Source organism: Saccopteryx bilineata, chromosome 7 (genome assembly GCF_036850765.1).
Source record: "Saccopteryx bilineata isolate mSacBil1 chromosome 7, mSacBil1_pri_phased_curated, whole genome shotgun sequence".
NCBI classification, from domain to species: domain Eukaryota; kingdom Metazoa; phylum Chordata; class Mammalia; order Chiroptera; family Emballonuridae; genus Saccopteryx; species Saccopteryx bilineata.
Window position 1 is genome coordinate 84,024,810 of NC_089496.1, and position 14,469 is coordinate 84,039,278.

At 50.2% G+C, this 14,469-nt stretch overlaps 1 protein-coding gene across 1 annotated transcript in view; it reads right to left on the reverse strand.

Annotated features, from left to right (window-relative positions):
• TLL2 (tolloid like 2) overlaps window positions 1-14,469 on the reverse strand; it is a 143,966-nt gene that overhangs the window by 103,056 nt on the left and 26,441 nt on the right. The window contains exon 2 of the mRNA XM_066239987.1: window positions 9,431-9,541. Within this exon, the coding sequence (XP_066096084.1) occupies window positions 9,431-9,541 (111 nt within the window). The remainder of the gene's footprint in view (window positions 1-9,430; window positions 9,542-14,469) is intronic.

Genomic DNA, 14,469 nt, shown 5'->3' on the forward strand with positions numbered 1-14,469 from the left:
CATATGGCACATATATACAATGGAATACTACTCAGCCATAGAAAAGATGAAATACTGCCATTTGTGACAGACAACATGGATGGACCTTGAGCATATCATGTTAAGAGAAATAAGTCAGACAGAAAAAGTCAAGAACCATATGATTTCACACATATGCAGGATATAAAACTGAAAGCAACAAATGAAGAAACAAGAAAAACAAATAAAAACTCACAGACACAACCTGACCAGGCGGTGGCGCAGTGGGCAGAGCGTCAGACTGGGATGCAGAGGACCCAGGTTCGAGACCCCGAGGTCGCCAGCTTGAGTGCGGGCTCATCTGGCTTGAGCAAGGCTCACCAGCTTAAACCCAAGGTCGCTGGCTCGAGCAAGGGGTTACTCGGTCTGCTGAAGGCCCGCGGTCAAGGCACATATGAGAAAACAATCAATGAACAACTAAGGTGTTGCAACGAAAAACTGGTGATTGATGTTTCTCATCTCTCGCCAGTCCTGTCTGTCTGTCCCTGTCTATCCCTCTCTCTGACTCTATGTCTCTGTAAAAAAAAATAATAATAATTCAGACACAGACAACGGTATGGTGTCTACCAGAGGGAAGAGGGCTAGGGAGAGTAAAAGGTAAAGGGGGTCAAACAGATGCTGATGGAAGATTTGACTTTGAATGGTGGGCACACAATGCAACACACAGATGATGTATCATAGAATTGTATACTTGAAACCCATAACATTTTATTAACCAATGTCACCTCCAAATTTTAATTTAAAAATGTGTTGAAAGCGGAGACATGTTGGGTCTTTTTCAGACCCTCAAACCTTGAAAGGCAGAACCTAGGAACCTGTGTGGTGTCTGTGGGCAGCTCACAGGTGTGCATCAGCCTTTTCTGGCTAAATTTAGTCCCTTGATGCACAATGGCCTTTGCTTCCCCTCTTTTTTCTAACCTGAAACACCAGAGCTCAAACTGGCTTGAAAGAAATGAGGGTGTGGTTTCACGGGGCCCACTACTCAGACGGGAACACTGCGACCACATGAAGGTGATGTGTGCCACTCCGAGTCACAGCCAGACAGGAAAAGGAACTCAACGAGCCAGAAGAGTCTCCAGATGGAAGGGGCCTCATCACTCAGAGACAAGGCCCAGAGGCCTCTTTCCATTTATGTATTATTTTGAACTTAGATGCCCAAACCACTGGGCTATGCAGACACTCAACACAGATGGCAGGAGCTTAGGAAACGAGGATTTAGAGCAAGATAGGTTTCTTAAATAGAGACGGACATGGCCCAGTGGCTCAGAATAGACAAGGCGGGAAACAGCAGCTTCCATCAGAGCCAATGAGTAATTAAAACCATTTCCCCTTTCAGAGTCCTCATTACAAAGGTCAAGAAATCAGATCCATTATCCGGATGGCATAACTGCAGGATGAGATTTCCTCTCCAGGTTTCCAAACATTTGTAAAGATGGAAGTGTTCAACATGGCCTTCCTGGATTCTTTAGGTAAGAAATAAACAAAGAAGTCCCAACATCAACCTTGCAGGCCTCTCTTCCACATGTTGTGGGGTTAGAGGAGAGGGCTCTCAGAACTCAGCAGTGTGGCTTTCAGGACCTGCACCCTCACGGGGAAGGGGATGCAAGAGGGCGTGTGTGCGCCTGCGTGTGCGTCTGTGTGTGTCCTGCTAAGTACTTCCTTCACTACACAGCTAATCCGATTAGCAGCTTTAGGAAACTCTGCAATGTTAATTCAAGGACCCCATTCATAGAACAGCTTGGCCCATGCCTGCCCAGAACTCTCATTCTTCTCACTGCAAATAAAATGCACACAGAAGGACTTTCTCTCCCTCAAGAATGCGCTCTTGCCTCCTGGCCCCGCACACATCCAAAGGGCTGCTGCCACTTCCTCCACAGCTCCCATGCAGGGCAATGGGCCTGTTTGAAAATTGAAGGAAATTCCAAGCACAAAATGAGGCTAATTTTAACGGCATCATCAACCAGGTGGCCTCCAAAGCCGGCAGCTATGCTGAATAAAGAGATGTCTTGAACACAGAAGTTGTAGGGCCCTGAATGGGCCTGGCTTTCTCTGGGCCTTGATTTCTTTTTCTGTAGAATGGGGATTTGGAGCAGAGGGCAAAGGTGGAACAGAGGCTGGAAGGAAGGACACTCGGAACCTAGACAGAGTGTCATCATTGCATTTGGCTGGAGGATAAAGAGAGGGAAGCGATCTAGAATGTAGGGTGTGGAAAACGTGTGCAAAGCCTTGGGCAGGGGTCCCCAAACTTTTTACACAGGGGGCCAGTTCACCGTCCCTCAGACCGTTGGAGGGCCGGACTATAAAAAAAACTATGAACAAATCCCTATGCACACTGTACATATCTTATTTTAAAGTAAAAAAAACAAAACAGGAAGAAATACAATATTTAAAATAACAAACAAGTAAATTTAAATCAACAAACTGACCAGTATTTCAATGGGAACTATGCTCCTCCACTGACCACCTATGAAAGAGGTGCCCCTTCCAGAAGTGCGGCGGGGGCCAGATAAATGGCCTCAGGGGGCTGCATGTGGCCCGCGGGCCGTAGTTTGGGGACCCCTGGCCTTGGGGGTCAGACTAAGGCATGTTTCTGATAAGTGATGGGAAGCCCACTAAAGGGTGTTAAGAAGCATGTTTGTATTAGTTTCCTGGGCTACCATAACAAATTGCCACAAAGTGCACTGCTTAAAACAACAGAAATCTCTTCTCTCATAGATCCGGGGGCTAGAAGTCTGAAATCAAGGTGTCGGCAGGGCCATACTGCCTCTGAATGCTCTAAAGAAGAAGCCGTCTTTGCTTCCGGAGGGCTTGGGGGCTCCCTGCAATCCTTGCTGTGCCTGGCATGTAGCAGCACCACTCTGATCTCTGCCTCCCTCTTCGTGGGCCTTCCTCTTGTATCTGTGTGTCCTCACCTCTTTTTGTAAGGACTCCAGTCATTGGATCCAGAGTGGTCTCATCTCAAGATCCTTAACTAATTACATCTGCAAAGACTCTATTTCCAAATAATGTCACAGGCTGAGATTCCCGGTGGGCATGAATTTGGGGGCTGGCGAACACATCAACTCGAGACAGTGGTGGCCAGGTCAGGGCCAGGAAGATCCCCTGGAAGCAGGATGGGGAAGCAATGGCTGGAGGCAGGGAGACAAGGTCTCTGTACCCGGGTATAGGGTCTTTGCTCCCCCTATGGCCCAGAAAGAGTCCAGCCTATTTTCCAAAGGCAAAGCAATGCTGACACGCCCCTCTGTTGTTCTCCATTTCTTCTATCTGGCAACATGGCGGACAGGCTGGTCCAGGGGAGGACACACGGCCCGGGAGATGGGAAACCTGGGTTCTGCCATTGAGTTTGGGACTTTGGGCTCTTCTAGGAAATGACTCCAAGTAGGTCACATCCAGCGCAATGACATTGTTTCATTCTGCAGCCAGGAAAGCAGCTCCAAGTTCACCAGGTGAACCAGGAAAGGGGGCCCTGGGGCTGCGCTGCATCCCACCCGCCTCCAGGAATTCACCCTGTGAGCCCTACCGAAAACAAAACAAAGCAAATCAAAACAAAAACGGGGAAACTTACCAAAGCTTAGGAATGAGATAACCTATGTCTAAGAATACATGCTTTCAAACATTGGGAAGTACAACGTGGGGATAATGCTGTGGTTCTTTTTCCATTTATTTTTTAAAACTAAAGCAAATGCTTAAAGACTTATGTACAACATTGTTCACAGTAGTCATTCAGGGAAAAAAAAAATTGCGGCCCTGGCTGGTGGGCTCAGCGGTAGAGTGTCGGCCTGGCGTGCGGGGGACCCGGATTCGATTCCCGGCCAGGGCACATAGGAGAAGCGCCTATTTGCTTCTCCACGCCCCCCTTCCTCTCTGTCTCTCTCTTCCCCTCCCGCAGCCGAGGCTCCATTGGAGCAAAGATGGCCCGGGCGCTGGGGATGGCTCCTTGGCCTCTGCCCCAGGCGCTAGAGTGGCTCTGGTCGCGGCAGAGCTACGCCCCGGAGGGACAGAGCATCGCCCCCTGGTGGGCAGAGCTTCGCCCCTGGTGGGCGTGCCGGGTGGATCCCGGTTGGGCACATGCGGGAGTCTGACTGTCTCTCCCCGTTTCCAGCTTCAGAAAAAAAATACAAAAAAATTGCAAAAAAAGGGGCCACAACCCTCATGTCAGTCTGTAGGGGACTGGTTCGATAAATTGAGGCAGTCGTACATTAGATGCAAAAGATCCCGATGTACTGTACAAGATGTCCATCAGGTTTACGTGGAAGATGCAGGTTACACAAGAGACAGTGAAAAAAAAATCGTTTTTATATTTTTAAAAGATCTGTGTGCACACGGCCCGAACGTAGCAAGGCTAGCAGGCTCAGCACACAGATAATGATGGGAATGCCTGGTGCTAGGATGACAGGGGACACTCACTTTCTACTTCCTACAATTTAGAACTAGCGGACTTTATTCTTTTTTAACAACTGGTAGTAGAAGTTTAATCAACAAAAACAATAAAAATATTCCCATTCTGAAAATAAAATAACTATTCTGGATGGATGCAAAGTACTCTTGGTCCTCAGAGAAAAGTAATCAGGCTAAAAATTACCTTGCCATAAAAACACACTGGGAAAATATATATAGCTCAAGCGAGGGAAGGAAAAACACCAGGTTGGTACATGATTCAAAGACTTCAGGTCCAAGCCCCAGTGTTCCCATTCTCCACTTTAACCTTAAACCCTCCCAGGGCAATGGTCTTTCTGTAAATATATACTACTAATAATAATAATGAGGAGGAAGAGGCAGAGTTAATATTATTGAGCACTTATTATGTGCCAGACACTGTGCTAAGTACTCCACTTATATTCTTTCTTTTTGTCCTCAGAACATTACTATTCTCACTTGACAGATGAAGAAACTGAGGCCCAGCTCAAGGATTCAAGCCCAGGCAGCCTGACCTGAAAGCTCATGCTGAGACCAGAGCTCTCATCACCCTTCCTGCAGCAAAGCCCTGTTGGAGCTCTCCATCTCTTAGACCCCTGGGAGTGGCTCCAGGGTCTGCCAAGTCCCTGTCTACCTGTTCCTTCTCCCTTCTCCACCGATGTTGGCCAGTGCCTTCCAGGGACTAGGGGTTGGGCCACCTCAGGGGAGGGAGGATACAAAGCTTAATATGACATAGACTCTGCCTTCTCTCAGCTCACAGGGGCGAAGGAAAGAGAAGTAGGCTCTCCAGTTCTTGGACCACAAGGCTGTCGGGCTGGTGTTGGGGTGGTAATCAGTCGAGCGAGGGAGGGCAGGGTTGCTGGGTTCCCTCCACTGCAGCGTCCTTGGGCCACCTTCCAAACAGACAGCTCTCCAGCAGCTGGGAACTGGCCACCCCTGGCCCCTCTCTGGGTAGCTCATATTTGTCAAGCCTGGTGTGGGGTGGTCAGCCATGGGGGACGGTCATGTGAGGAACCCAGGCCCAGGAACTTTGGCTAGAACTGCCCACATCCAGGTGTGCCAAAAGAAACTTCCCAGGAGTCCTTTGGAAAAAAGCGACTGTCCGTCAGCCAGTGAGATTTCACCACGTCATATTAGCTCGACCACCCTAGAGACCCTTTAACTATCTCTCACGTGGCTCACCCTATGCGACTTCCCTGGCCCCTGTCCCCGGGGTTAGGGAACCTCGTCGGGTGTAATGCGCTGTACTCAATGACACCTTTAATTATTCCACACTTCGTGGCTCCGGCCCCTTCCTTCCTCCTCAGCGGGGAAAAATCTTACACCTGGGACCCAGTGCTGTGTATGTCCTCCAAAGACAGCACAGGGACTGCTGACAGAGGCAACCCTGAGCGTTCCACGATGGCAGATGGGTGTCAACCGACTGCTGTGCTGGCCCAGAGGGTGAGAGGCAGGTCCCCAAGTCGGAAAGACCAAGACTCAAAGGCCTCACTGGATCCTACACAGTCACCCCTCCTGCTTTTCACATCAATATGGAAACCCACAGAGTGTAAAGCGGTAGAACTACGTTGGGAAACTGTTGGACAGTATCTACAGAAGCCAAACTCATGCATACCCTATGCCTCAGCAATTCTACTCCTGAGTCTATGCCCAGTGGAAATGAGGGCTTGTGTCCACCAAAAGATACACACAGAAATGACAGTAGCAGCTTTATCTGTCATGGCCAAAAACTGTGACCTGTCCAAATGTCTGTGAATAGAAGGACGAGCAGTGTACATTCATACAACAGAATCCCACACGACAATGAAAAGAGAATGAAATACCGCTTCACTCGAAAACATGGGGGGGGGGATGTCACAGCAGAAAGCTGAGCAGAAAACGACAGCGGAACAATACATACTGCATGATTCCTTTGAGGTCAGGCCAGTGGCTGCTGTGGGATTGGCATAGATCAGGAGCCCCTGGGGTTCTGGAAATGTTCCATTCCTTGGTTGGGGTGGTGGTCACACGGACATATGTAAAAGCTCATTATATGGTATGTTTGAGGTATGTGAAGTTCACTGTTTTTAAGTAATAATGCAAAAATGGTTTAAAATACTTTTAACCGTACAAAGACTTCAATCAGGTCAACTTCTCTAGCCTCCAGGTAGGAACTTGGGTAAGATGTTGATTAGCTGGAGTGGTAGAATCATGTAAGGATGCTTCCTTTTGTTAGCACGCAATTAAGTATATCTATGTTAGTGTCAAAGACAATTAGGTTTCTCAAACTCCATTTAAAATTTGACAAATTTCACAGAAAAGTTCCCCTAAATCCTAAGAAATGACAGTCATAAAACCAGATACCAAAAGGAGGCGCAAGAGTGCCAACGGGTCCTCCCGCCTCCCAGCCGTGGACAGTGGTGTCCCCCTGACCTCCTGTCACCCTCACCTTCTTGCTCTCCCTTCAACCCCTCAACCCGCTGGGAGCTTGGAGCCCAGGACTTGCCTCTGTCTCTATAGCTGAGTCACTATAGCTATAGTCCTCATGGGTCACGGGAGTTGCCCCCAAATCTGGGTACACTTCCACCCACCTCCATCCACAGAAAGAGGGAGCCAACCATTGGACAAGGAGGAGGCCACATAACCTCCTCAGTGGTTACCACGGGCCCGCTTCCCAGCATCGCCCTCCCACCCCAAGAAGCTCTTCCTCTGCCTGGAATGTCCTTCTCTACGCTCTGGCTCCTCACTCCCCAGCCCGGCAAGTTCCGCCCTCTCCCCAGGAACTGCTTCTCCAGGAAGCCTTTCTGACTCTCCCCTCTCAGTAATAGCCCCAGTCCGGGGTGCCGCCCCGGCCCTATGTTCCACGGGACCCCCCCACCTGCACTGCCTCTAACTCTCAGCACTCTTTAGTTTCTGCACCTGTTTTCTCTACCAGCTGGTGAACCCTGAAGAAGAGAAGCCTCAATTTATACCTGCTCGAGATTTAACACCAGACCTGGCACAAAGTAGACACTCAATAGAAGTTTTAATGAATGAATGAGTGAGTGAGTGAATGAATAAATGAATGGAGACCACACCCATACACATGAACGTATTTCCTTCCTTCCCTCCCAAGTATGTAACAGATCCCAGGACCTTTTGCACCAGGAAACGATGAAATGAAGAATTGGTGAATCAGCTTGGGTTTAAGGCACCCAAAGCATGAGGAATGGTCTGGAGGCCACTAATCAGTAGCCAGAGAAGGGGTTACCCCTTCCCCACCATCACCACCAGCAAGCAGCATGTGGGACAGCCCAAGCTTCCAGCCAGGAGCCAGCACCCTCAGGGCAGCTGAGGGGCTGTGGAGGGCAGTGAGGGAGGAGAGGACTCCACCAAAGTCACCTCAGGTAAAAGCCGAGCAGGTCACATCACATTCCAATTCAGAAGCATTGGGCAGCCCACAGGGGAAGACCCTGGCTCATTAGATCAACAGGCACTGAGTTCCCTGGGAGTTGCCCCTACCATGGGCACAGTCCCACCCACCCCTGCAACAGGCACTTTCACCATCAACCCCAGCCAACCTCTCCAGGAAAATGTCTCTCCACAACCCACACCGAAGAGCTACCCTCCAGTGACCACACCTTTCCTCTGTTCCCCAAATAAAGGCAGCCCCTCTCATACTCTCCGACTTTGCACTTAGCCTCCCCTCTGCCTCCAATGCCTTTTCTTGATTCTTCACCTAAGGCACACCTACTCATTCATCGAGACGACACAGGAGGGCCCCCTCCCATCACGTTTTTCTTGGCTCACCTTCGTAGGCGTCTCCACTCACTCTTCCCCTTCCCAGTGCTCTTGGTGAACTGCAGCCCTGGCCAGGAGGAATTAGTTTATCTATTTACATTTCAGTATTGCCTGAGACCACCTTATCTGCCAGGAGCCACTACCTGGGGAGTTGACCTTACCAACCCCTTATGGAGTGAGCGTTGATTGCATCCCCATTTTACAGATAGGTAAACCGAACCTTGTAGATGTTAGAGAGCTTATCCAGGTTTAAACTCTGCCCCGCGTGAAAGGTCACTTTGAAGGCAGAGGTCACATCTCATTCCTCTTTCTCGGACGCTGCACTTGGCCCGTGACAGGTGCTCAGAAGGAGGGTAGGAAGCTTCAGTTATACAAGACGAGGAAGTCCTGGAGATCCGCCTCACCACGCTGTGTCTTCGTTTCTAATACTGTCTGTACACTTCAGATTTAAGAGGGCGGATCTCACATTGCGTTCTTCCATAATAATTTTAAAGCCTCAAGAAAAAGGGAAAGAGGATGGGAAGTTCTAGGTAGCAGAGACAGGATAGCAGTGGGCACACCTGAGCTTCAGTCACCGAATAACAAGCATCATCAGCCAGAGCAGCTCATCAGCCCCACAGCTCAGCCCCCGGGGCCGCGTCTGAGACGGCAGTTCCACAGAGCGGGGGTGTCTGAGCGCGGCGGGCAGGGATGTGAGAGCACTCCAGAGATCAGTCCCGTTACCTTTCACCCCAAGGTGGGGGCAAGGAGGGGGAGTAGGAGGCAGTCATCAAAGGCTGAAGCCCCACTCATGTTTCCGGGCCCACACGGACTTTCGCCTGGGCTGCCAGCCAAACCAGTGCAGGATCCCCCATGGACAAACATCTCCAGTGCTCATCATTATTAGCGCCATCATCAGACATGCCCTAAATGCACCCCATCTAGAATCTTCTCCAGTTGGGAAGCACCAGACCCAAGACCAGAGTCCCAAGAACCTATGCTAAACTCAAATCTGAACCCACGGAACTCAAACCTGAATCCTCGAATAAACAGGCAAATGAGATGTTCTTAGAAGGGTCAGCACACCTGGAGGCTCCAGCTCCACAGCCTACGGTGGAGAAGGAGGGGCGACCCCTCTGGTTTCCCACATCAGGCGGGCACTGGACTGACAGACACTGACGGCTGTGGTCCACATCTACCCCCGATGGAGTCCCTGACCCCCCTTCTAGGGCAGGGGAAGGGGGGATGCAGTCCTTACCCGTCTGATGTCCTGTTTCCTCCACTGCTTGCTGGCTCCAGTCTTGGGTCTTGTCGATATGAAATAGCTTCAGGTCTTCTTCATCTAGGGCGATGTCTCCCCAAAAGACAGCTGGGAATAAAAAACCATAAGTGGGTCAATTTAAGCTGGAGGTCAAGAAATGGATTTACTAATGCCCAAGAAGTCACTGGGTGACAGCCAATCCAATCACATTTCATCCTGACATAGGGCTGGTAGGAAAGAGGATTGGCAGGTAATACTTTTGTGCATTAAAGCTACAGGGCTGGGACAACCACGTCAAGCTCAAAGGCCTGGGTCTGGCAGGCCTGAGCGTTGCAGGGCAAGGTCTTCTGGACGAGGAGAGAATGGACTAGGGAGAGACAGGGTCATCTCGTCTTTCTCTAGCTGCAGGCAGCTCTGGGAAAAACCACCACAGTAGAGACAGTGGTTTCTCTCTTCTTTAAAATGTCCAGGACATAAACAAAAAATCGCCATGTGTCTGTGATAAATGATACTACTGTTCACAATATTTGCTATCCTTCCCTGCAGGAAGGTTATGTTTCCCTGCCCCAAGGACGGCAGGATGAGCACGGTACCTGTTCTGACTAATTAAGCATGGCAGGAAGCTTTAAGAGCTAGTGCATGGCCTGACCAGGCGGTGGCGCAGTGGACAGAGCGTCAGACTGGGATGCAGAGGACCCAGGTTCGAGACCCCGAGCTCTCCAGCTTGAGCGCGGGCTCATCTGGTTTGAGCAAAAATTCCACCAGCTTGAGCCCAAGGTCACTGGCTCCAGCAAGGGGTTACTCGGTCTGCTGACAGCCCGCGGTCAAGGCACATATGAGAAAGCAATCAATGAACAACTAAGGTGTTGCAATGCGCAATGAAAAACTAATGATTGATGCTTCTCATCTCTCCGTTCCTGTCTGTCTGTCCCTGTCTATCCCTCTCTCTGACTCTCTCTCTCTGTCTCTGTAAAAAATAAATAAATAAATAAATAAATAAATAATTAAAAAAAAAAAAAGAGCTAGTGCGTGATTGTGTCCTCTCTTCCCTTCTCAAGAAGACAATCACTATAAGTCTAAGATGCCTTGACTCGGCATCAAAGACAGCTGCTCTGTGACCCATTGTTTTTCATGTTCCCTTTGGTGCTCAGAGGTTCTCAGCGTTCCTGGGGAGATGTACTCAGTGGGGTTCAGGATGGGTGAGAGGAGAAAACCTCTCTTCTGTGACATGGAGGAAGGGCCACCGGACCGGGGCATTCTCCAGCAATTTTAATAGATTGTCTTTATTCCAGAATCTCATATGGAAACTTTAGAATCTTGAAATTCATTTCCTTAAACTCTCTGAGTAGTGTGCCCCTGATAAGTGCTCAGTGCTCCAGTATACACCAGTTTGAAAACCATGAGTGACAGGTCAGGGCAAAGCAGCATAGGACCCCTCATCAGCAGCTGCTTCCTAAGTTAAGGTAATGCTGAGAAAGTCCCCTTGCACTGTCCCAAGGGCTGGCTCAGTAGCCCTGGCCTCCACCTGCTACTGAGTCCTTCGGTGCCCAGCACTCTGACAGACGTCCTTGGAATCTCAAAGGGCCGGAGCCTCCGGCTGATTCCCTTACAGGGAATTCATGAAGGCACTACCTGCCTGCAAACTTCATATTGTTCACCTGGGGAGGGAGATTGATTAAAATCATGTGCTTTTTAGCTAGAGAGATCCCAAATTCAAATCCCATTGTCACCATTTAATAGCAACATATCCTTGGGCAAATCACTTGGTCTCCTGAGCCTCAGTTTCCCCATCTGGAGATAGAAGCACCTAGCTTGTAGAGTTGGCGAGAATTAAAGGAGATAAGCACGTGAAGCCCTTGGGACAGGGTCTGGCCCATAGCAAGCATTCGGCAACTAGTGGTGCCGCTCTCATTCTCACTAGTTCCTTTTGACCCGTCTCTTTCTACTCTATTCTCGCCTCATCCAGAAGACCTTGCCCCTGCAATGCTCAACTCAACTCCCATGTATCCTCCATGAAGCCTCCCTCCCACCCCTGGAACTCTTCCTCCTTTCTCTGCCTTTTTTTTTTTAGGACAAACTCAACCACACAATGTCAATCAGACAATGTCAATCAGACAATGGGGGCTAAATTGTGCTTATTAGCCCAAGGCTGACCCTGGCACCATTGGGAAACTAGAGACAAGCAGCTGAGCTGTGACCCCCAGATATGGGGATCATCAACAATGGCCCACGTTAATGGTGACATGCAGTGAGGCCAAGAGAAGTTCTGACAGCTGTGATCCCCATGGAGGGGGGGAGGTCACTGACTTACTGACTGCACCCAACACAAGGCAGCCCTGACCCAGAGCAGCCAAGAGGATGCTGACCTGGCCTCCTCTGGGAGCACACACGGTAAGAGCACACACGTGGCATGCCACTGGACGCCCTGCCATCCCAGGACCCAGAGAGCCCCCTCCCATATCCAATCGAGTCTCCCGTCCTGGGCTCCTGGAGGCTCCCACACTCTGCCCTTCTGTCCCACAGATCCTGTCTCAGCATCCCAGAGATAGCTCCTCTGGGTATCCCTCAAAGACGCAGTCCAAGAAGGGTGCCTGCTGTTGCCTAGAGACGAGGCCTTGCATAAAAGGATTCCTCATCACTGCTCTGAGCCCTGGAAGCTCCCTGACAGTGAGCTCAGAGCTACAGGCTTCCAACCAGAGTGACAGGCACTGGAGGAGGACAGAGGTCCAGAACCAGGATGTCATCTAGAGCCATCCTCCGACCCCATTCCATAGATACCAGCATATCGCGTAGGGACGCTGAGTGATTTGTTCCAGGTCACTTAGCAAGTAATTTGGCAGAGCCAAGACTCAGATCCGGGATGATTCCTTTCATGCTCTGGTCTGAACCACCAGGACAGAATGTGTCCGCATGCACCTTGGAGCCAAGGGGGAAAGCTCTTATACTAAACGGGATGGAAACTGGCTCTGACCTTCTAAATAAGCCTGAGGTAATGGTGGGGAGCCAGCATGCGAGATTGCTGCCATGGCGTGTTCTTCCTAACAAACTTTCTTCAAGGGTCTCAAACAATGCACTGCGGAGAAATGTGAGAAAGCTCAGGAGCCTGTTTGGAGTCACACACCCTGGTGGCATCACTCCCGGATTCCCCAGAGGTCAGAATTTCATGTCAACACAACATCTACTGCAGCTTTCTAGCTCCTCCTCCGGGAAAAAGGCACTGCACGTGGCAGACTGTGGAAGCAAGGCGGCGAGGAGCATTTGTGGAGCCAAGCACACAGAAAGGGCTCTATCTGCAACCTAAGAGATGGCAGAGATGTCACCAGGGCCTCTGGGCAGGGGCACATCCTGAGAGGACAGGCTCCGCCCGCATTGCAGGGAGTTTGGAAACTGCGTCCATGGAGTCATGGGCTTTCTCCCTGACTCCAGCCAGAGAAAACTCAGGTCTCCTGTCTTTTCAAAGATAGTTCAAGGCCCTGGCCGGTTGGCTCAGTGGTAGAGCGTCGGCCTGGCGTGCGGAAGTCCCGGGTTCGATTCCCGGCCAGGGCACACAGGAGAAGCGCCCATCTGCTTCTCCACCCCTCCTCCTCTCCTTCCTCTCTGTCTCTCTCTTCCCCTCCCACAGCCGAGGCTCCATTGGAGCAAAGATGGCCCGGGCGCTGGGGATGGCTCCTTGGCCTCTGCCCCAGGCGCTAGAGTGGCTCTGGTCGCGACAGAGCGACGCCCCGAGGGGCAGAGCATCGCCTCCTGGTGGGCAGAGCATGGCCCCTGGTGGGCGTGCCGGGTGGATCCCGGTCGGGCGCATGCGGGAGTCTGTCTGACTATCTCTCCCCGTTTCCAGCTTCAGAAAAATACAAAAAAAAAAAAAAAAAAAAAGAAAAGATAGTTCTTTCTGGACCCCCTTGAATGGCCTGGAGGGTCCTGTAGCGCCAGGGGGGTCACAGAAGGTTCTACCACACCCGAACCATCCTGAGACAGGAGGATACACTCTAAACAACCAGCCATTCTACTTGAACTTCTCTGTAATATCACAACAGAAGAGATTAATATTCAAGTTCATCTTCTGTCTTCATGGTTTAGGAAGGCAAGGACTGCATCTACCTGGCCTATTACTATCCTATCCCCAGCACATGGCACACTGAAGCGGCACAGGAAATACCTGTTGAACAAATGCCTGAGGAAGCTCCGGAGGCCACAAGGACTGTCTTCTGCCCCAGGTCTCCCCACTCCAGGGTGAGATCTGAGACTCAGCAGAGCTTCTTGGTCCTTCTTTAAAAGTTAATTACACTCCAGCCTGACCAGGTGGTGGCGCAGTGGATAGAGCGTCAGACTGGGATGCGGAAGGACCCAGGTTCGAGACCCCGAGGTCACCAGCTTGAGCGCGGGCTCATCTGGCTTGAGCAAAGAGCTCACCAGCTTAGACCCAAGGTCGCTGGCTCCAGCAGGGGGTTCCTCGGTCTGCTGAAGGCCTGCGGTCAAGGCACAAGTGAGAAAGCAATCAATGAACAACTAAGAAGTCGCAACGCGCAACAAGAAACTGATGATTGATGCTTCTCATCTCTCTCCGTTCCTGTCTGTCTGTCCCTGTCTATCTCTGCCTCTGTAAAAAAAAAAAAAAAAAAAAAAAAAAAAAGAAATTAATTACACTCCAAACAGAAAGGAGTGTACATGAGCCTGTAGGATTGGTCACTCTGTCCAACAGACTGAGGTCATGTTGGGAAATGAGGACAGGCCATCAGCTCTGAGCCCTGTGGGAGACAGTCACCACGCCACTCTTAAAACAAGAGCAAAACTGCATTATACACAAAAATCAGGTTGAATGCCTGGCCTGGCTGGGAGGCCACCATAAAACAGGGACCCCAGACCACTAGGTCTGTTGATGTGGGTGATAAATTTTATCTTCTTTGTTCATTACAATAACTCTAGTGCCCAGAACAGTGTCTGGCATCTAGAATATGATCAGGTAATATTTATTAATAAATTAATGAAAGGAGAGTAAGTACCAAGTTCTATTTGGGTGAGTTCAATACAAGGTCAAA